Source organism: Melospiza melodia, chromosome 30, assembly GCF_035770615.1.
Source record: "Melospiza melodia melodia isolate bMelMel2 chromosome 30, bMelMel2.pri, whole genome shotgun sequence".
Classification (NCBI taxonomy): domain Eukaryota; kingdom Metazoa; phylum Chordata; class Aves; order Passeriformes; family Passerellidae; genus Melospiza; species Melospiza melodia.
This window is the reverse complement of record NC_086223.1, coordinates 1,544,601-1,571,449: the sequence shown is the minus strand read 5'-3', so window position 1 is coordinate 1,571,449 and position 26,849 is coordinate 1,544,601. Positions and strand designations below refer to the sequence as shown.

Below are 26,849 nucleotides of genomic sequence, written 5' to 3'. Positions count from 1 at the left end.
CCCCAGGGCCAGTGTGACCAGGGCAGAGAGCTGGAAGAGACATTTTTCATCCCCACAGATGCTTTTTGCTTGGACCTGATGTCCCATGAACAAAAGGACAGGCTCAGATCATCCCCAGCATCTCTAAGAATGCTGCCTGGAGCAGGTTTTTTTGGTTTTTTTCTTTCCTTTTTCCTGAGATCTCTGCCCTGGCAGAGTTAAGATGCATTTTTCCAACCCACTGTGTTGATCCAGGACCCCTTTTGGCTCCTGGGGATCAGAGCATCCTTCCACCTGCACCCAAAATCACCCTGCTAGGCTTGCATCTTTCTTGTGGCAACGTTTTGGTGGGTACCCTCAGCCATTGGCACTCCTGGTTTTCCTTCCCCACTGCTGCTCCCAGCCAGCAAGGCCTGTAAGCACACAAATCCCTGCACAGGGGAACCTCTGTCCCGCTGATGTTACTTAATAAGGTCATTTTTGCTGGCCTGGTGTCCTGGCAGGTTTCAGTCTCCTGATGCCATGTCTGGGTGTGGGGAGAGGGGCCAGGGCAGAGCCTGTGCTGCACATTCCCCCCCTGTGCAGGGGGATGCAGACCTGCAGGGGCTCACCCCAGGTCCCAGGAGTGACCAATCTCCCTCTAGCTCAGACTCTCTCTCTCTCTCCATTTTTTTCCACCCCACCTCAGGGATTTGCTTTAGGGCCTCCCAGCAATCTGCACTTCCCTTTGAAGTTCCACCCAGCCCCGACACTGATTTATCCCAGGATGGGAGCACAGCTTGGTCCTCCAGGCTCCTCTCTGGCCCCAGAGCACAGCTCTGCTCCATTCCCGTCCCCTCCGTGCCCTTCCCAGCCCCTCTCCTCTGCTCCTTTATATAATCCCACTATAGCTTTAGCCACTGTGCCATGAGACCCTGCAGATTAAATCTCCTGGCCTGGGGAAGAGCTCCAGGCACAGATTAATAGCTCTCTTTTTTAATATTCATAACAATGCTGGCTTGTGTCCGGCTCTGGAAACCCCCGTGTCCTGTTGATTAGTTTAATACTGATGATACTGATGGCAATACTGATGACAAATGCATTAACCACCGCTGCCTGCAGGGGATAAGGGGACAGGGAGGGAGGGCCCCCAGCAATGACATTTTTAATGTTATTAAGTGTTGGCTTTTATCAAGGTCAGAAGACACGGCGGGTCAGAGAGCACAAACCTCCAGGCACTCGCTCAGCTTGGTGCTGGAAGGTCAAACCAAGAAATTTAGGGAATACAAGCTCACCACGTTGGCTCTGGGACCTTTCAAACCAGCATCCCTGTCCTAGCCCACCTGCCAAGCCCTGTCTGCAGCCCCCAGGCTGGGTTTCACCCCACATGGGCACGGGCACCCTCATGCTGGTGGCCACAGAGCACAGGCAGGTTGTGAATCCCCCCAGGGCTCCTCCAAGAGATCATTTGGTGGCTGGATAAAATTAGATGGATGGAGACAGATTAGCTGAACAGCTGAAGAGAGACAGTGAGATGGATGGGGACAGTGGATCGAGGAGCAAGGATGGGAAGGCAGGCCTGAGGTGCCTCCTGGGGCTGGCTCAGGGCCCGGTGCTACAGCAGGGCCTGGTTTTGGGGAAGAATGATGAGGAGGCTCAGCCTTCATCTCACCATTAGGAAACTGAGTCAGGGCAGAGAGTGCCACAGCTCTCCCAGCTGCAGCCTCTCCACAGAGTACCCCAAATCCTGGGGAATGCCACGTCTTTGGGCCAGGCTTAAGGGAATGCGCTGCCCCCATCCCTGACCCTGATCCTCCCTCGTTCCCTTGACACCTCCATGCTGGGCAATGTGGGTCTGAGCAGGGCTGTGCCTGTTGGGGCCACTTTTGGGGTGATTGCCCTGGTTTTGGAGGGGGATTAGCTTTTGGCCAACCCTGAATTGGCCAGGCAGTTAGACTAGATTATTGCTGCAGTTCCCTCCCAACAGAAATAGTCTATTTTATTTAATTTAAGAAGGGATCAGTGAGGGGCTCACAGTGACATTGGCCAGGGCTGCTCAAGCTCAGCACCTCCCAGATTTGCAGGATCAAACCAGGCACCAGCTGCCACCCAAACCCACCCCCAGCCACCTCCCAGCTGCTCCTTATATCCCTCCAACTGGATGTAACTGGGCCCAGTTTTCAGCTGTTCAGCACTGGCCATGGGATTAACCCTTTCCAGGGCCTGCCAGGATTCAGGACCCCTGAGAACAGCTCAGACCCCATCCCCTCCCACTGCCATGGAGGAAGGAAGGACCTGAGGCAGTGAAGGAATTCAGGAGGGCAGAGCACCTGAGCCAGGTTTGGGCTGTCTGGATCAGAATTCCCACTCCCTGGGGTTGATGGCTGCCCACTCCAGTGAACCTTGTGGGTTCCAGGAAGTCAGTGATGCTTCAAAATCACCCCTGGGGGGAGGGAAAAAAACCTCCTCATTTCTAACACACCAAAGGAGAAAGCATCCCTGAGCGGGCTCCCCTGCACACACCACTGCCAGCATCAGCACTGGCAGAGCTGTGGCATCCTGGGGATGGCACCGTGTCACCCACCAGGCGTGTGCCACCTCACTCTTACAGGGCATCTCTTCATCTCAAGAGCCCTAAAAACCCTGACAAAGGGAGGGAAAGGAGCTCTGTCCTTCCTGCCCCACACAGAGGTAACCTGTCACGTGCCGTGCAGCCCCCAAACAGCTTCACTGCCAAAAATCCACTCTCTGCTCCCCAGCTCACACATTTCAGTGGGTTTCCTCTCCCTTTGGTGAGCAGTGGAGAAAGAGAGAGAGAGAGAAAAAAAAAGAGAGAGAATGAAAGAACAAACGACCAAATCCCGGCTGCTGGGGTCTTTGAGCAGGTTTCACCACATCCATTTCTTCCCCGTTCTTGTGCCTGTGTGTGTCCGTGTATGTGCACATCCCTGACGTCAGGGCAGATTTTGAAGTTGCCCGATGCCGGCCATCTGCTCCTGATTACGGGAGGCCCTGAGCTCCTTAAAATCATACGCAGGAGGGCCGGCCTGCCCCTCCCGGCTGGAGCGCGGCCACGGCCGGAGCGGGAGCGCCGGCTCCGCGTCCCCGCAGCCCTGCCCGGCCGCTAATCCCGGGGGAAGGCGGCACAGCGGGCACGGAGCTGCCGTGGCTCCCTGCCGCCTGTAATGGTACCCATCATCTCTGGGAGTTTGGGGATAGGAGCCTGGGGTGGGGGGGGGGGTTTACATACACTTCCCAAAATCCCAGAGAGCTGGGGGATAGGGTTGGGACTGCCCAGGCTGTTCTGCATGGGATGGAGCATTTTTGAGTGGGGGGAAGTGGGGCTGTGGGGTCTCCTCTGTGAGCCCCCCTGCGTTGCTGGATCTTTTCCATGTTTGACGCTGGTTTGGGCTGGAGGTGCTGCTGTGGGGCAGGACCAGCAGGGCCAGGGGACATTTGGGGTCACCGAGAGCATGGCTGTGCTGTGGGGGCGTCGCTGGCAGTGGCTCTGGCTCGGGGGTCCTGCTCCCATCAGTGCCAAAGCAACAGCACACAGCTCAAGGAAGGGACTCGGTGATTATAGGATTTGGTGGCAATAAAGCTGGCAAAGGAGGTGGGGAACCACCTGTGTCCTTCACTTGGTGCTTTGGAAAAGACCTGCAGGTGTTTTCAGTTGCCTCTAATTGCAGACTGGTGCCTGGCTGCTGCACAAGGAGAGCCGCAGGGTCGAGCTGAGATCCAACAGGAAAACCCCTGTGGACATATCTGGGATGCTCCTCACAGCCTCCATCACTCCCAGGACGCTGAGCCAGTCCTTGTGCCCCCTTTGTGCCTCAGTTTCCCCGTGGCAGGACCAGACGAGGCCATGTCTGGCCACTCCATGCCTCTAGGGAATGTCCTTGGGGGCTGATCCCACCTGGTCCTGCTGCCAGCGTGGGCTCACCCCCATTGCCTGCATCCCATCCCCAAAACCTGCCTGGTGATTGCAGGGCAATTAACTGCAGCGTGATTACAAGCAGGATGCTTAATGAGGTTAAACCACTACCTGGGACTTCCTGAGTTCTTAATTACTCACTCTTTAATTGCTGCTCTCAAGTACATTAATATAAATGACTGTCTGGGACAGAAAAAAGAGATGTGATCAGTGTGATTGGGATGCTTCGGGGATGTGGCCCTTTCCCAGGGCTCAGATCATGTTCCATGCCCACCAGCAGGGATTACACCCATCAAAGTGCTCAAAACTCCACTTTTCTGCCAAAAGTATTGGGTGCTGCAGGGGAGGGGGAGGTCAGGGTCTCCTGAGCATCCCCCCCCTGAGCCTCTCTCTGCTCGGCAGCGTCGTGTTTCCGCTGCCTGGTGGATGTGGTGCCTGTGAAGAACGAGGAAGGCGTCGTCATCATGTTCATCCTCAACTTCGAGGATCTGGCCCAGCTGATCGCCAAGAGCACCGGGCGGAGCCTGCACCAGCGCCTGTCGCACAGCTGGAACAAAGGTGCGTGCCCTGGGGCGATGGGATCGGGAGGGCAGCGCAGCATCCTCATCCCGGGGCTTGTTTGGGAGCATGGAGGGACTGAAGGATATTCCTGAGAGGGCAGCGCAGCATCCTCATCCCAGGGCTTGTTTGGGAAGCATGGAGGGACTGAAGGATGCCCCGGGGACGACAGCACAGCATGCTCATCCCGGGGCTTGTTTGGGAGCATGGAGGGACTGAAGGATGCCCTGAGAGGGCAGCACAGCATCCTCATCCCGGGGCTTGTTTGGGAGCACGGCGGGACTGAAGGATGCCCCGGGGATGACAGCACAGCATCCTCATCCCAGGGCTTGTTTGGGAGCACGCGGGGACTGAAGGATGCCCTGAGAGGGCAGCACCGCATCCTCATCCCAGGGCTTGTTTGGGAGCACGCGGGGACTGAAGGATGCCCTGAGAGGGCAGCGCAGCATCCTCATCCCAGGGCTTGTTTGGGAAGCATGGAGGGACTGAAGGATGCCCCGGGGATGACAGCACAGCATCCTCATCCCAGGGTCTGTTTGGGAGCATGGAGGGACTGAAGGATGCCCTGAGAGGGCAGCACAGCATCCTCATCCCAGGGCTTGTTTGGGATCACGGCGGGACTGAAGGATGCCCTGAGAGGGCAGCGCAGCATCCTCATCCCAGGGTCTGTTTGGGAGCATGGAGGGACTGAAGGATGCCCTGAGAGGGCAGCACAGCATCCTCATCCCAGGGCTTGTTTGGGAGCATGGAGGGACTGAAGGATGCCCTGAGAGGGCAGCACAGCATCCTCATCCCAGGGCTTGTTTGGGATCACGGCGGGACTGAAGGATGCCCCGGGGATGACAGCACAGCATCCTCATCCCAGGGCTTGTTTGGGAGCACGGGGGGACGGAAGGATGCTTCTGTGTCTGGGCAGGATCCTGCATGGGAAGAGGTTTGTGTTCTTGCACAGCCGCAGCTCTGCCTGCTCAGGCAAACCCCAGCTGGATGGGGAAAGGCTGTTTGAGCCAGCTGGGCTCCCCTTGCCCTCACAGCTGCCTGCATACGCTTCCCAAAATCCCAGAGGCCTGGGGAACAGGGCTGGGACTGCCCAGCCTGTTCTGCATGGCATGGAGCATTTTTGAGAGGGGGTCTCGCTGGAAGTGGAGCTGTGGAGTCCCCTCTGCATTGCTGGATCTTTTCCATGTTTAACACTGGCTTGGGCTGGAGGTGCTGCTGTGGGGCAGGACCTGTGTGTGGGGTCACCAGCAGGGCCAGGGGACATTTGGGGTCGCCAAGAGCATGGCTGTGCTGTGGGGGTGTCACTGCAGGCCAATGGCACAAGGATGGCTGCGCTGCAATGGCTCAGCCTGCCCCAGCTTCAGGCATTCCCCGCTCTCCTAGGCTCATCCTAGGGTTTTGGAAACAGTGGGAAACTCAAATTCCCTTTTTTTGGGAAGACCGGATCAAAGGGAAGCTGTGGTGAGGCTCTTGAGGGGATGTGGATATTGAGATGTTAGACCTGACAAAGAGCTGTGGTTCTAAATCTCCTCCTTGCATACAGCCCTCAGAGCTGGTCAGCTCTACCTGAGTCAGGAATTAACCCCACCTCTGCCTCCATGATGACGTTCCCTAGGGGTGCTGTTGGGAGGCTTTGGGCAGGCCTCAAAATAAAGCTCTGTGTCTGTCCCCCCTTGGCACATGGGGTGGCACAGCAGGACCAGAGCCAGGGCCACATCAGGGAGCCATGGGGACAAGTGGCCACTGAACTGGGGTTTGTGTGAGTCCCAGTGCATCCCTGCTCGGTCCATCTCTCTATCCTGGAGCATTCAGGTGTCTGTGTGTGGCAGCAGGCACCAGCAGAGTTTGGTGTGGGTTTGTGTGTGCACACAGGGGGCTCGTGGATGTGTGGGTGTGAATGGACAGATAAATGTGTTTGTGGGTCTGTGAAGTGATGATGTTCATGGTTTTGATGGATTGCTTTAGTACCAGCTACCCTCTGTGCATGACCTGCTGAGGAAATCCTAAATCCCAGCACCAGGGTGGCTTTGCAGCCCCACCAGCTCTCAGAATATCCCAACATGTGATGCAGCCATATCCCATCCCACCCAAAGACACGGCAGGAGGCACCCAAATCAAGAGCACCTGTCACTTCCCTGCACGTTGGACGTTGTGTTGAGCATCCCAAGGGATGTTGTGTTTCTTGGCTTTCCCACTCCAGTGACAGGGGGTGTGGAAAGGCCAGAGCTGCTGGTGCCCACCCAGATCAGGCTCTTGTGCTCAGGTTTTCTGGCTCAGTCTCTCATTGCACAGCCACAGGTGGCTGCATTGCTGGTCTCCAGCTCGCTGGTGTGCAGGGAAAGTTGGATGCTTTGCTTCTTCCAGCTGAAAAGCTGCCCTAGGCAGTGGGGATGGGGTGAGCAGAGGGAGCCACTGTGGTACCCCATGGGCAGGGGCATTTCTGGCAGGCTGGCACCCTGCCCAAGCAGCTCGGTGGTGTTTTGGGGCCGGATGAGAGAAGCTAATCTTGCCAACACCAAAGAGCTCCTCAACGTGGTGCTTTTTCCCAGGGGACAGTGTCTTTGTGGAGCTCATGCCACATCCACGCACCCCAGGATTTTAGGCCACTCTTTGTGCAGTTAGGGAGCAGAGTTGGTGCTGCTGGATGAGCTTCAGGGCTGAGCCAGGCTCTGAGGGTGTGAGCCCAGCTGCTCACACTGCTCTGCACTAGCAAGTGAGCATGGTCTCCTCTAGAAGAGGACAAGTGTCTGTGCATTGAGTGTCACAACCAGGGGCATTGGGCCCTCTCCAGATCTGGGCTCTTCCTCTCCTGCACCTCTCTCCCAGCTCCTAGCAGCCCTGGCTGCCCTTGTCCCAGCCCCAGTCCCCTGTGAGGTGGTCTCCTGGTCCCCTGTGATGCCAGAAAGTGATCCTGGTTTTGTTGTCCAAATTCCCTCACTGAAAATTCAAAACAAATCCAGGAATAAAATTATTAGAACTACTTTTCTTTCTGTGCCTTTCTAAATTACCATCTCTATTGTGTGGGGTTTTTTTTCCCTAAAGTTCCACCAAGGAGATTTAGAGGCTCTATTTCCTCCGGGACCAAATCCCTTAATTGGCTTTAACCTCTTTAATTGGCTTAGGGATGCTCTGCACCTTTCCCATCTCACATCCACAGTTGTAGGGAACTCTTCTCCAGCTCAGAGGAGCTTGCTGCCAGGTCAGGGTCTGCCTTGGGCACGTGGCACTGCGATGGCACGGGAGTAGCCAGTGCTTTGGAGGAGGAAGGGCCACGCAGCATGTGCGTCCCCCAGAGCCACCCAAAACTCTGCATAGCCTCTCCCCCGTCCCGCCTCACATGCAGCTAGGTCACACCTTTCTCTCTTGTGTTTTGTTTTTCTTTTTAACAAGGTGAAGGTAGGAGTTTGAAGTTTAGTCTCCCGTCCCTGCGGCGCCTCAAAATCCAGCGGAAATCTCTGCCCACCAGTGAGTTTGATGGAGTAGCCATTGACTATGGAAAGGTAACCGTAGCCTTTGTCTGATACCAGCCCACGCCTCAGGCCAGGTCCCAGCGCTCCTCCTCGCTGTCCCCATCCCAGAACCCCTTGGCTGCTGTGGTTTGGGCCATCTCCCTGTGGCAGGGCAGGGCACGGGGCAGTGCTGGCCCCGCTGGGCTTTGGCTGTGTGGGCTGCAGCTCCTCCCTGCTGCTCTGCACACCCTGCGGCTCGAGGGGGGAGTGGGAGATGTGCCAAAGCTGGGAGGGAGCTCTGCCTCCATAGCCCGAGTTGTCCGGGATGGTGGAGCTCCAGGGAGCTGTCCCCAGCTCAAGGAGGGGACGTGCTGGCGGCTGTAGGAGCGTGGTGTGCTCTGAGCAAGGACTGGCAGGCTCATTTCCCCGTGATTTCCTGGCAGGGAGCAGGCAGCACAGGCAGGTCCAGCTTCTCAGCCCTCCAGCAAAGAGTGTACTTTGCCATGATGGAAGGTGATGCTGTCGCCAGCCTCGAAAAGCTGTTGGTGGGGCTTGTTTAGAGGTTGCAGTTCTTGGTGGCTTCCTGACAGTGCTCAGGGTAGCTCCTGTCAAAGAGCTGTTGTTTTCTGAAATGCTGCAGCTCAAGGCTGTGAGGCTTTTGCTCTGCTAAGGCATCCCCAGGTGCCAGGGTCAGGTGTATCCAGGCAGCCTGGATAAATCTGCTTCCCCAAATCATAGGTATAACGAGATGGAAGGTGCCTGTCTTCTCAGAGGTTGTGCCTATGGTAGGTTGAAGATGTGTGCAGGGTTATCAGATGCTTTGAGGACATCATTCCCATAGGCACCAGCACTGCTAAAAGCTCTGGGTACCCCGAGGCTGGAGCTGCATGGGGCACTGCAGTGTGGAATGGAAATGGAATGCAGTGTGGAATGGGAAATGTGCATTGAGGGCAGCCTGATGATGCATCATTTCGCTGGAGCTTGGTCAAGTGGCCACAGCCCAGAGATGCAGGGCCAGCCAGCAGCCAGCCTAAAACCTGCCCTAAAGGGCCTTAGGGATGGTGAGGAGTGCCGCAGTTCCTCCTGTGGGTATTACTGGAGGCACACATTCTCATGGGTTTCTACTCCAGAAGGTGGTTGCTTTGCACACCCCATTGCAGAAATTAAGGTCTGGAAACCCTTCAGGACTCCATGGAAAAAGGTTTAGCCATGCTTTACCGTGGCTGTAGGAGAAGGAGGAGCAACATGGCCAAATTTGCAAACCCAGCAGCTCCTCCAGTGCTCCCTGGTGCAGAGCACATCCTCCCCCATAAACACCAGCACAGGGCCTGGGCACTGAGCCTCGGTGGTGGCCTGAGCTCTTGCAGCAGGGGAGGGAAGGGCAGCCCCCGTGGTGGGACACTCAGAGAAATGCATGGCACAGCAGGGACTGCAGGCAAGCCTGTCCCCAGGTCTCTCCTCTTGCTCTCACCTGCTTCCACCTGCGCAGCATCGCCTCGCAAACCTCCCCGCGGCCTCTGGCGGGAGCTGGGAGCTGCCAAGTCCCCAGGGACTCGGTGGCCCCACTCCAAAGCAGGTCCTGGTCCAGCTGGAGATGACCTCAGGAGCTGCAGTGCTTCCCAGCCCTCTGCCTCTCCTCTTACCTACCCCGGCTCCCCCACCTTGCCCCACAGCACGCGGGGACTCCTTCTAATACAACGCTTTCTCCTGGCTGTCTTAAAGCCTGGTGGCGACTCCCTGATTTTGAGGGACTTGAAGACATCGCCCAAGGAAAACTGTATGCAGTCAGAGACCGAATCCCTCCTGGAAAAGGAGCGGAGGCCGAGCCTGGAGGCCGACCCCACCCTACAACACTCGTCCCCGAAACAAGAGCCTCCCGTGCTGGGCCCTCACCCCGCATGGGGTTTCTTTCGGTCTCGCCCTGGGGGCAGCTTCCACAGCCTCCGCAGGGTCTCCTCCTTGGACAACTTTGAGGCTGCGAGGTCTGAGTTCCAGAGAAAATTCAGGGAAAGGAGGGCAAACTCAGGTAGGGAAAACCCCGGAGCCGTCGGTTCTACTGCGGGAGTCAGGGTTCTGGCCACGGCCCCAGCACATCTCGGGGGGGGAGGTCTCGGTCTCTTTTCCCTCTGCAAAGGGGAGATTGCCTGGGTCTTCTCCCCAAAACTCGCTGGTCTCCATGTGATTCCCTGCGCAGGCAGGTCCTGCTCTGTAGGTAGAGCCATCCGTGGTTTGTGTGTGAGGTGTGAGACCGTGTGAGGTTGCATTTGGCTGCCCCACACGAGGGGCGTCCCGATGCCATCCCACCTTCCCTGGAGGGAGGGGAGGGCTCTGCAGGCATGTGCAGTGTGAGCTGTGTCCATGTGTTGGAGGTGGGTGAGACACCGGCCAGGCCACTCTGAAGGGCTGGAGGGACCAACCCTTCATCATGCTACCCATGTCCAGACCTCTGGTTCCCACGAGAGTGATGAGGACAAATCAGATGGAGGTCGAGAAAGAGAAGGCTCTCAGCTGGGGATGAGAGAGATCGATGTGTGGAATCTGGCTGTAAAAACAGGTTGGGGGTTCATGATCCTCCAATAGTCACAGGTTACAGACCCTCAGGAGGAGACAGGATGTGGAGGGAGGGAAGGGAGAAGGGTGGCAGCAGGATGGCAATGGGCACCTTCACAACGTCTTCAGACACCTCTTTCCCACACCACCACTTGGGTCAATGTCAGAGTGCAAGGGTTAGAAGGGGTAAAAAATTGAAAATACAACCCTGCCTTGCCTTTAGGATTTGGAAAGGTTGGTACACGCTGAGTTCAGTGCCTGGGGACCTTCCTGGAGCTCTGGGTCTGGGTACAGGATCCCACTGATGACAACACATTGCCACAAGCCTGACCATGACACCTACACAGCTTCCTCCCTGCTCCTGCCCTGGGGTGACCCAGAGGCAGCTCCCCAGGGAGAAATATCAGGATCCACTACAGCTCTTCTTCCAGAGAAAGCTCTGACCTCCCTACCCGGAGGATACATCCAACTCCTGGTTCAGTTTGGCCAAAAACCAGCACAGCAGCTCAGGAGCTGTGTTTGTCAGGCAAAGGGTGGAGGAGAACGACCTCCTCCTGTCTGTTTTTATGCCAGTTTTGGCATCTCTCCCTGGTGAATCTCAGTGGCTTGGTCCCCAACCCACTACAGTCATCAAGGGTAGCAAAGGACACTGAATGTCTCTGTGTTTTGGCAACTGCTCTGAGCCTCCTGCAGGAGGTTCAGTGGTGAAAAAAGATGGGTGATGTGTGGGGAAAAACAGCCCTCTCTCAGGCATCCCAGGCTGGGCACCCCACAGCTGAGCCAGCCTGAAGAAGCCGAGCCTTTATGGCCGAGCAGATTTTGGCACCTTTTGGTGGCGCCTTGTGGCAGCCCCCAGCTCCTGGAGGTCCTACACGAGGTCAGGGCTCTGGGGATCTGCTCCTGCTCCCGCTGCCCTTCTCAGTGCTCCTCTCCATCCTCTTCCAGAGGCTTCCCACGTCAAACCCAACCCCCCGAACTCCACGTCGGACTCGGACCTCATGAAGTACAGGACCATCAGCCAGATCCCCCAGTTCACGCTCAACTTCGTGGAGTTCAACCTGGAGAAGCACCGCTCGGGCTCCACCACGGAGATCGAGATAATCGCTCCCCACAAGGTGATGGAGCGCACCCAGAACGTCACCGAGAAGGTCACACAGGTATGGGGGCCATGAGGTGCCACCAAGGCAGGGGTGGGGTCTGGGGGTGGTGTCTGTGGGTCTCCAGGAGAGATGAGAATCTTGACTCCGTGTTTCAGAAGGCTGATTTATTATTTTATTACAAATAGTTTATAATTATATATATATAATTATATATTATATATATTATATATCTAATTTTATATATATATATAATTATATATATAATATATATAATATATAATATATATATTTTATGTATAATATATATTTTATGTATATAATATAATATAGTATAATATATAATATATAATATATAATATAATAGAATAATTATATATTATATATAATTTTATGTATATTATATAATTATATATAATATAATTATAAATAATTTATAATACATTTATTATATATTTCATACAATAAATATTCATTATTCATTATTATTTTATTATATTAAAAGAAAATTATATATTAAAACTATACTAAAGCGAAAGGAGACATCAGAAGGCTAGCAAAGAAAGGAATGGAATGAATAATAAAAATCTTGTGACTGACACAGCTGGACCTGTGATTGGTCATCAAGTAGAAACAATTCACATGAGAGCAGTCAAAGATGCACCTGTTGGTAGGCAACCTCCAAACCACATTCCCAGCAAGCTGATAATTACTGTTTACATTTTGTTCCTGAGGCCTCTCAGCTTCTCAGGAGAAAAATCCTAACAAAAGGATTTTCCTGAAAATATGTGTGTGACAATGGGGTGCTGGTGCTGCTGCTGCTGGGGGACAGTCACAAGCACTCTGGTGGCTTTGGGAGGAGAGAAGCAGAGAGGGCAGTGACACCTGGAGATTCCACCCCAGGAAATGCCAGCATCCCCATGTTTGGTCATGCCTTCCTCTGAATGGCTGAAATTCTCATTTTAGTCCCCTAACTGAGCATTTCTGGCAATTTGTGGCTGGGGAAACACCAGCATGAGCTGCTCGTAATGGTGGCCTTGAAGGGGACATGTGTTTGCACGTTTGTGCGTGCATGTGGCTTCTTTTGTGGGGGGGTCTGGCCACTGCTCTGCCCCCCAGCGCTGGGAATGGAGCCCCTGGGGTGCCCGGCCAAGGACCTGGCCGGGTGTCAGCCCACCGAGGATCCCCTGGGAGACAGCAGGTGGCACTGCACTGTCACTGCAGGGGACACTTGCTGTCACCCAGAGGGACACGCACGGAGCAGTGCATCCCACGGGGAAATCAGCGTGCTGATGTATCCCACAAGCCTGGGCAAGGAGCTCGTCTAGCCGTGGGGAAACTGAGGCACGGAGAGCCTCAATGAACAGAATACATCTAAAGGCACCTCCCATTGGTGCCAGCAGCAGCCCAGGGCAAAATTAATGAAAACGCAGCCACCTGACCCCAGAAAAGCCTCCAGGCTTGGGAGTTTGCTCCATCAGAGTGGGGTGCTATGCAGGATTCTCCTTCTGTCTCAGTGCCAGCAAACCTTTAGCTTCACAGCCTCCATGCACAGGGCGTGGGCTCCCCACTTCTCACATCATGGAACAGTTCTCAGGCTTGTTTTCCCCCTAGTCCCTCTAATCTGGGAGTGACTGCAGTGACCCAGGGCTGGCCCCTGAGCTCCCCAGAGGGACAGTGAGCAGCCTCCATGCCCCGGTCCCATCACAAGGAGCACACCAGGAAGGAATGGTCACACTGGGGTGACTGTCACAGTGGGGTCAGTGGCTGGGTGTGGAGTGGTGGGGTCAGAGCTGGTGGCTGCAGGGCCCTGCAGTGCAGGCCCCACTGAGATCAACCTTCCCTTCACCTTCAATCTCCGCGTGGGATGGGATGCGGTGGGACAGGACAGGATGGGCCTCTCGTCCCTGCTGCATCTGCCCCTGCCTGTCCTCACCCCGGTGTCCCCCACACCTCCTGGCCAAGCCACAGCTCCCTGCTCCTGGCTGGTGAATAATTCATGGTGAGGCAGAGACAGCGGCGAGACGGCGACTAAAAATACGCGCGGGTGGGCAGGGAGTGGAGCCAGGCTCTTTGGGATGGTCTGGCCCTGCACTGAGCTGGCACAGAGGGCAGGCCAGCAGGGCAATGGAGGCCCCCCAGCCTCACAGGGCTCTGGAGCACAGCTGGAGGCACGTGGGGATGCTGTGAGGCTGGGGTCCTGTCTGCAGGTGGAATGTGTCCCAGTCCCCCCATCTGGGCAGGAGGGTGCTGGGGACAGGGATGGGGGGGCTGAGCTGTGCCAGGGAGTGACACTGGGTCACTGCCAGCCTGCAGCCAGCACCATGGGCCTGATCCTGCCCAGCCACCCGTGTTTGAGGCTCTCCTGGTGATTCTGATGTGCTCCCACCTCAGGTCAGTCCCCTTTATCCCCATCACCATGCAAGGGACACTGAGGGACAACTGGGAAGGTGATGGGTGCCAGGGCACCAGGGGGCATGAGCAATGCCTGGGTTAGCCAGGGTCACAGGAGCCTCCTCCTTCTGTCACCCACAGCCCACCCTGCTCCATCCTCCTCCTCCTTCTCCCTTCTGCACTCCCTGACCCACTGCCAGCACCCAGCACCCCACCAGGAGAAAGGGGACAAAGGGAAGGGGCACCCAGGGGAACACTGGCACTGCCACCTTCACACTCCCAGGGCCACCCAGGCCACCCAAGGGTGACTTTCCCAATCCTTAGGGGCAGAGGAACAAGGTTGCAGCTGCTCCCTAGCTCTGTGTTGGTTTGGATGCTTTTCTGGGAGTTGTTTCTTTCCCCTTTTCTGCCTCAGATCTTTGGGGATGTGTTTTTTTATTCATTCCTGCCTGGAAAGCAAGAGTGCTTAAGCTGTTCTTGCTTCTTCTACAAGAGCTAGGTGCCAGGAGCAGGGACAAGGGGCAGGGCAGGTGCCCCAGCACAGGGAACAGTATTTGGTGTCCTGAATTCAGAGCTGCCTCCAGCCAGGCAGAACAAGCATCCAGCTGCTGAGGCTGGGAGCGCTGCTGGTTTTCCCAGACACAAGCCGAAGGAGCCCATCCCAGCCCTTCCAGGTGCATCCCAGTTTTGAGATCAATCATTTTATCAGCGTTGCCTCGTTCCAGGAGCCGGTCCCCCAGCCCAGCCGGTGCCTCATTCCCCCCACAACGATTGCTCTTGGGTCACTTTTTCCAATCCCTCCCCTCTCGGTCCCCACCGACGTCGGCGGCTCCCGCTGCTCCATTGGCGCTGCCGTCCCCACGGGGCCCGGCATCGATCGCCTTTGATTAACGCGGGCCGGGCTCGCGGGTGCCCTTCGTGCCCATGCCTCCCACCCGCCTGGCCGAGCGCCTGCGAGCCTGCGTGGGCAATGCCCCGGCCCCGGCGCTGCGGCCGCCCTGCCGGACGCTGCCCGGGCCCATGGTGGACACCCGGAGCTCGAGGGGCAGCTGCCGCCTGGGGCGCAGGGCCAGCTGCAGGCAGGTAGGAGCAGGGGGCACGGCTGGGGAATGGGACCCTCTGGAGTGCTGGGGCTCTGGGGTGTGGGAGCGGCCGGGGCTGGTTGTGGGATGGGGGTGCAGGGGTGGATCTGCTCTGGATCGCAGCGTCAGGACCCTTGGGAGACCCTTGAACAAGAGACCTTGATCCTTCCTGTCAGGAAGGAAGACAGATCGGTTCCTTCTTCCAGATCGGTTCCTTCTTCCAGATCTGTTCCTTCTTCGAGATCTGTTCCTCCTTCCAGATCCCTTCCTTCTTCCAGATCCATTCCTCCTTCCAGATCCCTTCCTTCTTCCAGATCCATTCCTCCTTCCAGATCCCTTCCTTCTTCCAGATCCCTTCCTTCTTCCAGATCCCTTCCTTCTTCCAGATCCGTTCCTCCTTCCAGATCCCTTCCTTCTTCCAGATCTCTTCCTTCTTCCAGATCTCTTGCCAGAGCCACGGTGATGCTCATCACTGTTGCCTTGGGATATGTGCATCTTCCTTTCTCCTCTTTTTCTCTTTCCTCCCTCCTCTCCTTTGCAGCCCAGCAAAATGCTCTCTATTAGCTGGGGGCTCAGTGCCAGGAGGGAGAATTGAGGTGCCCCTCACCCTCCTCTGCAACTGGCACTGGTCCCAGCACCACAGGGACACTGGGGGACAACAGAGCAGCAGGGGCAGGAAGGGGATGCAGCTGCCTCCAGCTCCAAATGAGCCCCTTCATGCCACCACCCCTCAGCACCCAAAGCAGGGCAGCCCCAGCCCTCCCGCACCCAGTGTCTTGTGTTGTGTCCCCACAGTGGCTTTAGAGCCACCAGCAGCTGGCATTGGTCCTGGAGGGGGAGCTGGGCCAGGCCTGGGTGTGTGGGGAGCTCACCAGGGCTGTGGAGTGTCCCCATGAAAGCAGCAAGCCTGGGGACACATGACAGCATGGGAGGGGGCTCACACCATCTCACCACTCGAGATGGTGTTTGCACGTTGGTGGCCACAGGTGAGGTGGGAAATGGGCATTGCCTGAGGCTTTGCTGCAGGTGGCCCAAGCTATCCCTCTGCTTGGAGGACAAGTGTGCCAGGAGGACATCCAGGGGAAGATACTTGCTATGGCCAAGAAAGGCTTGCAGGATGCAGAATGTGCTGTCACCTCGGGTGACACAGCCATGCAAGGGCATCTCCAAGCTGCCCATCCCATAGCTCTGCACCAGGGACTCCCAGCAGCTCCCAAGCAGGTGGCACAGAGCTGAGGGCAGAAGGAGGCTGAGCAGCAGGCACTTTCCTCTCTGCTGGGTCAGACAGCCATAAAGCAGAGAAGAAGCTGCCCCAAGGGTGCTGTGACCATCAGAGGCAGACAAGGACCTTGGTGTCAGCCACAGTGAGAACTGGACAAACACATAGACAACCAACAAAGGTGAAAAAGCTGTAGGAAACCATTGTGTGCTCCTCGATGCTCTACCAGCACACGGAAGTCCCTTGCCTGGTTCCCGGCATTATCCAGCCTCTCTCCTGGCCTTGCATCCTCCTCACACCCCTCTCCTGGCAGGTGCTGTCCCTGGGCGCTGACGTCCTGCCCGAGTACAAGCTGCAGGCGCCGCGCATCCACCGATGGACCATCCTGCACTACAGCCCCTTCAAGGCCGTGTGGGACTGGCTCATCCTCCTGCTGGTCATCTACACAGCCGTCTTCACCCCCTACTCGGCCGCCTTCCTGCTCAACGAGGAGCAGGTGGAGGAGAAGCGCTGGGACTGCAGCTACTCCTGCGACCCGCTCAACATCATTGACCTCATCGTGGACATCATGTTCATCGTGGACATTGTCATCAACTTCCGCACCACCTACGTCAACATCAACGACGAGGTGGTGAGCCACCCCGGCAAGATCGCCATCCATTACTTCAAGGGGTGGTTCCTCATCGACATGGTGGCTGCCATCCCCTTCGACCTGCTCATCTTCCGCTCCGGCTCTGATGAGGTAAGAGCAGGGTCCATCAGGGCAGGAGGGGATGTGTGAATGGGCAGGGAGAGATGTATGAGAAAGAAGGAAAGGGATGTGGGCGGTTTGATGTAAGTGGTGGATGGCTAAACCCATGGGGAGAGGTGTGGTTGGTCACAGGGTGGAGAAGGGTGTTTAAAAATCTTTACAGATTTTTAAGCAGCTGGGACCTGGGATTTCATTTTTTAGGGTCAGGCAGTCCCTACCCTAAGTGTTCAGAGTGGATCCACTCGCCTTGTTGAGGCTGACCCAGCAGAGCAGCCTGGGGGCTCAGTTTAAGGGCTGAGCCCACACTCCAATGAGGGTGAATTTGGGGGTGCATTGCCAGGCAAACTCAAAATGTTGGCAGAGGGATAACCCTGTAGTTACTGGACTGCCTGGAGGCTCCACATCTGGGAGTGAAAGGCAGCACTTGTGGGAGCAATGGCTGGCAAGGAGAGAACCCATCAGGAAACACGGGCTTGGCCTTGGCTCTTCTCACTTGCTCACCTCTAATCCCAGAGCTTGTTGCCTTTATGATCAGCAGAGGCAAACTGCCCTTCCTGTGCTGTGACTCATCTGACCCAGTTCAGAGGTCACCTCCAGGACAAGGTGATTCACACTCTAGAAATGCATTTTTATCCTTCAAAGGGAAGCACAGCTCAGCTGGGAACGTGCCTTTGGAACATGCCATATTTATCCTTTGCTGGTCCCTGAGGTGTCTCACCTCTCCCCTGCAGACCACCACCCTCATTGGCCTCCTGAAGACGGCCCGGCTGCTGCGCCTGGTGCGGGTGGCGCGGAAGCTGGACCGCTACTCGGAGTACGGGGCAGCCGTGCTCTTCCTGCTCATGTGCACCTTCGCCCTCATCGCCCACTGGCTGGCCTGCATCTGGTATGCCATTGGCAACGTGGAGAGGCCCTACATGGAGCACAAGATCGGCTGGCTGGACAACCTGGGCGACCAGATCGGCAAGCGCTACAACGACAGCGACCTCTCCTCTGGCCCATCCATCAAGGATAAATATGTCACTGCCCTCTACTTCACCTTCAGCAGCCTCACCAGCGTGGGCTTTGGCAATGTCTCGCCCAACACCAACTCCGAGAAGATCTTCTCCATCTGTGTCATGCTCATTGGCTGTGAGTGCCTGCGCATGTCCCGCTGTTCCCATCCCTGCTTTGGAGGTTGGAGGATCTCCCTCTGCCTGTGCCTCTTCCTCACAGACAAATGGATGGGGTGGTAGAAACACATGTTTTCAGGTCCTGGTAGATATGGGTTTTGGGAATCTGCTGGTTCCAGGTCTCGTGTAACTGGACATGCAGCTCGCCTTGTCCCGCTGAGCCCTGCCCTCTCGTTTCAGCTCTCATGTACGCCAGTATCTTCGGCAACGTCTCAGCCATCATCCAGCGCCTCTACTCAGGCACGGCACGCTACCACACGCAGATGCTGCGGGTCAAGGAGTTCATCCGCTTCCACCAGATCCCCAACCCCCTGCGCCAGCGCCTGGAGGAGTATTTCCAGCACGCCTGGTCCTACACCAACGGCATCGACATGAACGCGGTGAGCACAGGCAGGCAGGCCCTGTGTCCTCACAGAACCTTGTCCTAAACAACATAGCGTCTAGATCTGGGTCCAGCCAAAGATTTCCATCCGTTTGATCAGGATAGGGGCAGGAGACTTGGGAGGCTGGAGACAGACTTTATCCATACACCTCCTGCATTTCCACCTCCTGCATCCCCCTTTCTCCTTCTCTCCTTTTTCTGCCCATTCCTTTACATCCACCCAGAGGTTTTCCAGGATCACGAGCACTTTCCTTGGCCAGAGAGCAGGTTTGGTGGGGAGCTCAGAGTCCCTCTTGGCACTGAGCACTTTCAGGCTGGTGTCTGTTGGTGTCACAGGAGCAGAGCAGGTATCGATCCAGCTCCTCTCCACACCACCGGTTGCTAAGCAAAGTGCATCCTGCTCTCGCAGCAGGGAAAGGAGGGCATTTAAATAAACCTCGATCCATTTTAATTAGAGCCCAGAGAGGCAGCTGTTTGTTAGCAAACGGGGATCAATGGCGGAGCTGTGCTGGAGAGGCGCCGTGTCTCCGAGCCGGCAGCGCCGGGGCTCCGTGGGGATGAGGATTCGGCTTGGCTGAGGTGTTCTGGGCTGGGGAGTGCACTCACAGCCCTGGGATTCAGTGCACAGACATGATGGCTTGGCCAGCAGCAAGGCAGAGGAATGAGAAAGGATAAGGCAAGGAGAGACATGAGGCTTCATAGTCCTGGACTCAGCCCTGGGGAGGTTATCAGCCCTCTCATTCCCTGTTAATGCTCCTTATTTTCCTTAAGATTTGATCCTGAGCAGCATCAGGACACAGATTTGTATGAATTTAGCATCTCCCTCTAAAGTTGCTGCTGCCACATGAAACAACTGGGCAGCATCTGGGGGTTTGCTGCTGGGAGAGCTTTGGGTTAAACCTCTAGGATGGAGGGCACACCCTGGGCCGGACATCAGTGGCAATAACAAGAAGGAGTGCCACCTTACCCAAGCACAGGTGCTCTTGGCTTAGTACAAACCCAGGTCACACATCCCCAGGGAGAGCTGAGCTTGCAGCTCAGCCATGCTGCTGCTCACACCAATTCCTGCTGGCTGCTGCAGAGACACAGCGTGATCTCATCAATCACCCCACAGCCGGATCAATTCGTCCACCCCTGATTTCCCAATAGGGAAACACTTCTGCTAGCATGGGAGATCAAGCTGAAGCCAGGAACAGGTCGTGCTCACCAGCCCCAGCATGGCTGTTCCAGATTTGGCCACCAGCGGGATGTGAGCAAAGAGGACAGCAAGGAGGACCCCAGGGCCATATGCTGCTCTCCAAAAAAAACCCAAACCCAGGTGGTTTTCACCTTGGCACTGTGAGTCATTGGTGGCAGCAGCTTTCTCCATATTGTGAGTTTTACCTTGATGTCACCTTCAGATTCAGCTTTTGTTCAACATGAGGTATTTGCACAGGTATATTTAGCTGTCAGTGCACACAACTGTCCTGTGCTGCTGTTTCTTGGCATTCAGGCAGGTGCTGTTTAATTAAGGTTTTTGTGCTCTTTGTGCCAGTTTCTGCTCTCATTCATCCAAGATTAGTGGGTGTAAAGATGAAAAAGGGGATATGCCACCAGTGGGTATAAATAGATTGAGCTGGTTACTTTTAATTATTGCTTGGGAGTGCTGTTGTCCCCAGCCACAAGCAGTAAAAGCCAGCGACAGGCAGGGATCCACTAAGAGAAGATCAAAAGGTGATGGAAATCACAGAATCACTGAATGGTTTAAGGATGGAAGGGACCTCAAAGCTCAAACTGTCCCACTCCCTGCTATGAGCAAGAACACCTTCCACTAGACCAGGTTGCTCCAAGCCCCATCAGTCTGGCCTTGAACACTTCCAGGGATGGGAAATGTCCCCACCTTTGGCTTTCCGGGCAGACCATCTCCCTTTTTGGCCCCGTTGTTCCATGCTGAGCGCCACACAGCCTCTCAGCTCTGTCACAGCGCTCCCTCCCAGGGACAGCGGCGTGATGACATCTCCCCCTGGCTCCCCACAGGTGCTGAAGGGCTTCCCTGACTGCCTGCAGGCCGACATCTGCCTGCACCTGAACCGCACGCTGCTGCAGAACTGCAAAGCGTTCCGGGGCGCCAGCAAGGGCTGCCTGCGCGCCCTGGCCATGAAGTTCAAGACCACTCATGCCCCGCCCGGAGACACCCTGGTGCACTACGGAGACGTCCTCACCACCCTCTACTTCATCTCCCGCGGCTCCATTGAGATCCTCAGGGAAGACATTGTGGTGGCCATCTTAGGTGAAAAAGTTCTTCCCTCTGCGAGGGGTGACGGGCGAGGGGCGAAGGGTGGTGAGCAGTGAGCAGTGGAGGAGGAACTTGCCCCCATGCTGGGGAAGGGAAGGTTGTTCCTCAGCATCTGATGGGTCCCCACACCAGTGGACAGGGCAAGGAGGGTCCCTGGGAGATGCCAGAGGGAAGCTGCAAAGGAATGAGGAGAGCAGAGCAGAGCATGGCTCAGCAGTCTCCAGCCATCACTGATGACCCACTGCCCTGGCTTGGTGTCACCATCAGTGGTGGCTTTCACAGTGTTATCCCCAACACACACAGTCAGGGTTGGGTTTGCTGGGCATCCCCTTGTTCACAAGCCCCAGAATAAAGGGTGCTGGACCAGAATAGCTGGAGCAGTGGTGGGTGCCCACGTGTCCACAATGAGCTGTCTCTTGGCACAGGGAAGAACGACATCTTTGGGGAGCCCATCAGCCTCTACGCCCGCCCAGGGAAGTCCAACGCCGATGTGAGGGCCCTGACCTACTGTGACCTGCACAAGATCCAGCGTGAGGACCTGCTGGAGGTCTTGGACATGTACCCAGCCTTCTCTGACAACTTCTGGAGCAACCTAGAGATCACCTTCAACCTGCGAGATGTGAGTGCCAGGGCTGCCCCGGGGAGCAAATGCAGTCAGGGCTTAAATTTGGCAAGTGGGAGGGCTGAAGCAAGGATGTCAGGAGGTGCAACAGCCACATTTCCCAGGGCATTCTCCACGGAGTTATGATTCCCCCACAGCAGGATACGTCTACTTTTACAGTATGTGAATGAACTTTGTCCTTTCCTGACATTTTTTTTCAGAGACCTGAAATATAGCCAAGAAAGTAAAATTCCCTCCATGTTCTGTCCCACTCTGGGATGTCCTGCCACTTGCCATGGCCCTGACACACTTACCTGAGTCTCAGAGCAGCAAGGACAGCTTCAGGATAATCTGAAACCAGTCCAGGAGGCACGGGGTGGGACAGGGCAGGGGTGAAGAGGACATGGCAAGGGCTGGAGCCCCCGTGGCACACATGGATGGGACAGGACAGCCTTTCCCTGATGAGCAGCCCCTCTTGTTCCTCAGGCAGACAGCGTTCCCCGCTCACCCCTCAGCGAGGAGTACGACTGCACCTACCGCCGGGCTCGCCGCCGCAAGCACTCCCCGTGCCAGCCCCACAAGCCTGGTGAGTGCCCCTGGCTGGCAGGGTGGGACAGTGGGGTCAGGATCACTCCCCGTGCCAGCCCCACAAGCCTGGTGAGTGCCCCTGGCTGCCAGGGTGGGACAGTGGGGTCAGCATCACTGCCCTGCCAGCCCCACAAGCCTGGTGAGTGCCCCTGGGCTGCCAGGGTGGGACAGTGGGGTCAGCATCACTGCCCTGCCAGCCCCACAAGCCTGGTGAGTGCCCCTGGCTGGCAGGGTGGGACAGTGGGGTCAGCATCACTCCCCGTGCCAGCCCCACAAGCCTGGTGAGTGCCCCTGGCTGGCAGAGTCCATCTGCAGGGCAGGACAGTGGGGTCAGCATCACTCCCCGTGCCAGCCCCACAAGCCTGGCGAGTGCCCCTGGCTGGCAGGGTGGGACAGTGGGGTCAGGACAACTCCCCGTGCCAGCCCCACAAGCCTGGTGAGTGCCCCTGGGCTGCCAGGGTGGGACAGTGGGGTCAGCATCACTGCCCTGCCAGCCCCACAAGCCTGGTGAGTGGAGTACCCCTGGGCTGCCAGGGTGGGACAGTGCCATCAGGATCCATTACTACCTGAGCAGGTGCCCCAAAGCAGAGGTTGCTGGCGTCTCAGTCCCTGCAAACCATCCTGCGGGCACCCAAGCTGCCTCCCCTCCCTCCCCTTGGGGTGCCCCAGCCCTACGGGCATCCTGAGGGAATGGGGGGCTGGTTTTTTCACGTGTGGTGCTGCCCAAAGTGACGTGCTGTGCTGTCCCACAGACCCAGACACGGGCATCTCTGACCCGGAGCAGTATCACACCTACTCCGAGCTCACCAACCCACAGGAGCCGCTGAGTAAGGAGCAGTGGGACGACCTGGGCAGCAGCACCTCTCCCTGCTCCCAGGCCAGCGATGATGAGGCCAAGACTGGCAGCCCTGTGAAAGCTGAGCCCTTCCCCACAGCCAAAAAGGATGACTTGGCTCTGCCCTCGCTCAGCCTCATCACCACCAGCGCCGGCAACACGGAGGTTGGCAAGCAGGCAGCAGAGAGCAGCCAGTCCTACACAGGTACCCAGGGCTGGCAGGAGGGTGGGGAGACATGCTTGGGTGTGGTGGCCTTGGCTTGGAGCAGGGCCAAGCTGCTCATGGGCATTTGAGGGGAGCCACACTCCAAGGCCAAGTGTCTTGGCTGCCTTTTGTCCCCAGCTGGATCTGCTGTGTCCCTCCTGTGCCACTCCATGTGGTGGTGGCTGTCTATGTGTGTGGGTGATGGCTCTCCATGTGTGCTGGGGATAGCTCTCCATGTATGTCAGGGTGGTGGCTCTCCATGATGTCAGTGGTGGCTCCATGTGCATGTTGGTGATGGCTCTCCATGTATGTCAAGGTGGTGGCTCTCCATGTGTGTGGGTGATGGATCTCCATGTGTGTACATGATGCCTTTCCATGTGCGTTGGTGAGAGCTCTCCACGATGTCAGTGGTGGCTCCTCATCTATGTTGGTGATGGCTCTCCCTCTGTGTCAGCTGACAGAATCCGAAGCACCTCCAGTGGGGCTGGAGGATGCAAGACAAGATGCTGAGATGTCTCCTCTCCTTCCAGCCACTCCCCTGGACATTCCCAACATGTTCAGCTTCTGGGAGGACCGGCAGGCAGCCCACCCTGCAGAGCCCCTGCAGCACATCTCGCTGGTGCACAGCTCGCAGGACGTGCCCCTGCACGGCGACTGCAGGCCCGGGCACATCGAGTCCAGGCTGGAGCTCCTGCAGGCCCAGCTCAGCAGGTGGGCAGGGGTGGAGAGGGCCTGGGGACTCTGGGCCATCACCTTCTGCTTTCTAGAGGTGGCTGCAGTGGGACACTGCATTCCTGGGGAGGGTGGGAGTGCTTTGCAAATGCAGCGGCTTCTCAAAGGGCAACTCCTGACCCTGACTGCAGCCCAGCCCCTCATCTGGGACCTGCCACCACCCTTGGCATCTGTCACCACCCCAGAACCTCCCTGACACTGTGGGTTCTGCTGCCCTTGTTGAGCTCATTTCACCACACACTTGTGTTTGGGTGTCTCTCCAGTGCACCATCCCAGCTCTGGGGGACAGATCTGCCCACTCTGTCAGTGATGCTGTGACTGTGTCCTGCAAGTGGGGCTGTGCCCACTCCTGCCAGACTTGTTCGCTTCAGTCAAGGACAAGGCAGAAAGAAGAGACTTCTACTTTTCTGTTTTCTTCTGTTCCTGAGTTAAAAGTGGTTGGCACTAACCTGCCTTGCTCCATCTGTCAGCACAGGCATCTGGCCTGGAGAATTGATCCAGATTAAAACTAACCATTGCGATTTTTTCCCCCCCTCCAGGGTAATTTTAGCTTTTTTCAAATCCCCGCTCCAGATCCCAGTTTGGCTCCACATAAAATTGGGCAGAGGATGATTGAGTGTGGCAGGAGAGAGATGGCAGGATTGATCTCTCTCTGGCAGGGCCGGTCTGAAGCTCTCTAAAAACCTCAACAAGCAGCAGGCAAAGCATCACTGCCCTGGGGTAGCGGGGTTGGCACCTCCTCCCAGTGCAGGATGCAAAAGGGTTCTCTGGCTGCTCTGTCCCCAGGCTGGAGTCCAGGATGTCGTCAGACATTCATGTAATCCTGCAGCTCCTGCAGCGCCAGCTGTCCCAAGTGCCGCCCGCCTACAGCCCCATCTCGCCCAGCTCCCAGAGCCTGGCCATGTACGGCATCGTCCCGCGGAGCCTGGAGCCGCTCGCGCCCTGTGCAACGCTGCAGGACCAGGAGCTGCCCACCCAGGAGCAGGTAAGGGCACCCCAGCTGGCTCAGCACCCACCAGGTCCTTCTGCCCACCCAGGAGCAGGTAAGGGCACCCCAGCTGGCTCAGCACCCACCAGGTCCTTCTGCCCACCCAGGAGCAGGTAAGGGCACCCCAGCTGGCTCAGCACCCACCAGGTCCTTCTGCCCCAGTCCCGAGTTCTCTCCCGGCAAGGCACAGCTTTGCACACTTATGGGGCCCAGCAAGGCCATGGGGTTTTGACTTGGGAGCAGATCTGCCCAGTGCATCTCTGGTTTTGGGGCACAGCTGCCATCCTCAATGCCGCCAGGTTGTCCCATCAGTAGGGAAGGAAGTGGTTCCTCTGCTCTGAGGCTCCCCCAAGTGAAAAATAACATTTTGGGACTTGGAGCCTGATGAGGAAAGAGTGTGGCTACTTTATTTTGCTTTTACCATCTCTCATACAACTCCTTGTTTCCCACCAGAGCCCGAGCTACACGGAGGTAGAAAAGTTCCACTTGAAATCCAGGGACTCCTTGTCAAGCGGGATGCAGCTGTCTGCGTCATCCGACAAAACCCTGACCGTCTACTCCGAGCAGGAGCACCACTCCCCACCTCTGCCCAGCCCAGAGCCTCCCCACCAAAGGGCACCAAGCACCCAGGGACTCTCGCGGGGCTCTCGTTTCCCTTCCCTCCCCGAGCACTTGGAGGCATCTTCCGAGCACCAGGACATTCAGAGACACCTCTCCGACCCCGTGCTTCCTGCAAGTTAGAGACGTGGGGGCCAGTCAAGAGGAACCTCAACTGCAAGCCCGGCCAGTTGATGTTGATTTTGACTGCAAGGGTAAGACATTGGACAATGCCATTGGCTCAGGGGTATAATTTGTAGCTATCTTCTGCCACCGTGACGGGAAGGATAGAGTGGCTGGCTTCCGAGGTCAACGTTTTCCAACGGTTCCCATAGAGTAGATTTCATTTGCACATTAGAGAGAACCTAGAACAGTTGTTCTTACAGCCACCACCGAGCTGGTTAGGCCGCATGGTTCCCACCACCTCCTCCTTGCCAAGGCTTCTTCTTGAGAAGGGAACAAGCCAAGCGAGCCACAGCAACCACAGGAGAGCAAATCCAGGGCTCTGGGCTGCGAGGCTGCTGTGCTGGAAACCTCTGGAGCAGGGACCACTGTGTTGGGACAAGGCTTGCAGGTCTTACAGAAGGGTGGTCACCAGAGGAGGAGTGTGAGATCTCCATGGTGTGGTCCAGGGCAAACTGCAGGTGGCAAGCCCAGGACAAGGACAGAGGTCGGAAGCTTGTCCTACTTGATTGCCACTGAGAAGTGAAGGGCCAGCAGCCCATGGCACCTCAGCCTGCTTCAGCACGAGTCCCAGAGCAGTGACTTCTCCAGCGAGGCTGATCACACCTTGCAAACCCCAACACGCATCCCACGGCTCCCCGGGTAAATCCAGCTCGTCACTGGCCTGGGCATAAAGCACAAAATTCAAAAGCACAATCCCAGAAAGCTGAAAAGCCCCGTGTCCAGTCCTCAATCCCAGGCTCTCTCTTTTGATAAGGGTTCCATAGGTGCTTCCCCCTGCCCACCCTTCTCTCCGCAGAGGCCGTAGGAGAAGCCCACATAGCGCTGCCGCCTCGCCGCTCGCTCGGGTAGATGCTGTGATAGTCCTAGGCCGCCAGCTCAAGTAATGTATCGAGCTCCCTCCGAGAGTAGTCAAACTGTGAGCAGCTCTTTCTCTGGAGTTTTAGTGTACACTTTGCTAATAAAGATGTTTTTGGCACCTAATGTGAATTACGGCTGTGTTGGTTGGGAGCATCCGTGAATTCATCCCAGGCATCTTGGCCCCAAAAAGGTCAAGCCCAGGTTACTTCATGCAAGGAGTGTGGGGCTGGCAGAGCTCACCTGCAGTCACCATAATTAACCTTTAGTTAATTAGAGATAAGCCCGGGCCCGTCCGCCACCCGGCCGAGGCGGGATTCGAACTCGTGGCACACTCGAGAGCCTGAATGGCCCCACCCGCCTCGGGCTGGCGTGACTGACATCACTGCCAGCCAATCGATCATCGATAAGGGCTCAAAATCCCGCCTCCAGTCACTGCGA

The 26,849-nt window shown here is 56.6% G+C and overlaps 1 protein-coding gene across 2 annotated transcripts in view; it reads left to right on the top strand.

The window, feature by feature from the left end:
• Positions 1 to 26,534, top strand: part of KCNH6 (potassium voltage-gated channel subfamily H member 6) — a 33,135-nt gene extending 6,601 nt beyond the window's left edge. Inside the window, exons 3-16 of one of the 2 annotated variants that reach the window (XM_063178966.1) lie at positions 4,295 to 4,450; positions 7,841 to 7,950; positions 9,622 to 9,925; positions 11,395 to 11,606; positions 16,555 to 16,983; positions 17,724 to 18,123; positions 18,345 to 18,544; positions 20,563 to 20,815; positions 21,247 to 21,440; positions 21,909 to 22,008; positions 22,763 to 23,050; positions 23,581 to 23,761; positions 24,569 to 24,767; positions 25,224 to 26,534. In XM_063178966.1, coding sequence (XP_063035036.1) covers positions 4,295 to 4,450; positions 7,841 to 7,950; positions 9,622 to 9,925; positions 11,395 to 11,606; positions 16,555 to 16,983; positions 17,724 to 18,123; positions 18,345 to 18,544; positions 20,563 to 20,815; positions 21,247 to 21,440; positions 21,909 to 22,008; positions 22,763 to 23,050; positions 23,581 to 23,761; positions 24,569 to 24,767; positions 25,224 to 25,511 — 3,314 coding nt within the window. In that variant the 3' untranslated portion in view covers positions 25,512 to 26,534. The remainder of the gene's footprint in view (positions 1 to 4,294; positions 4,451 to 7,840; positions 7,951 to 9,621; positions 9,926 to 11,394; positions 11,607 to 16,554; positions 16,984 to 17,723; positions 18,124 to 18,344; positions 18,545 to 20,562; positions 20,816 to 21,246; positions 21,441 to 21,908; positions 22,009 to 22,762; positions 23,051 to 23,580; positions 23,762 to 24,568; positions 24,768 to 25,223) is intronic. The other variant, XM_063178967.1, reaches the window with a different exon arrangement.
• The last annotated feature ends 315 nt before the right edge of the window (positions 26,535 to 26,849 follow it).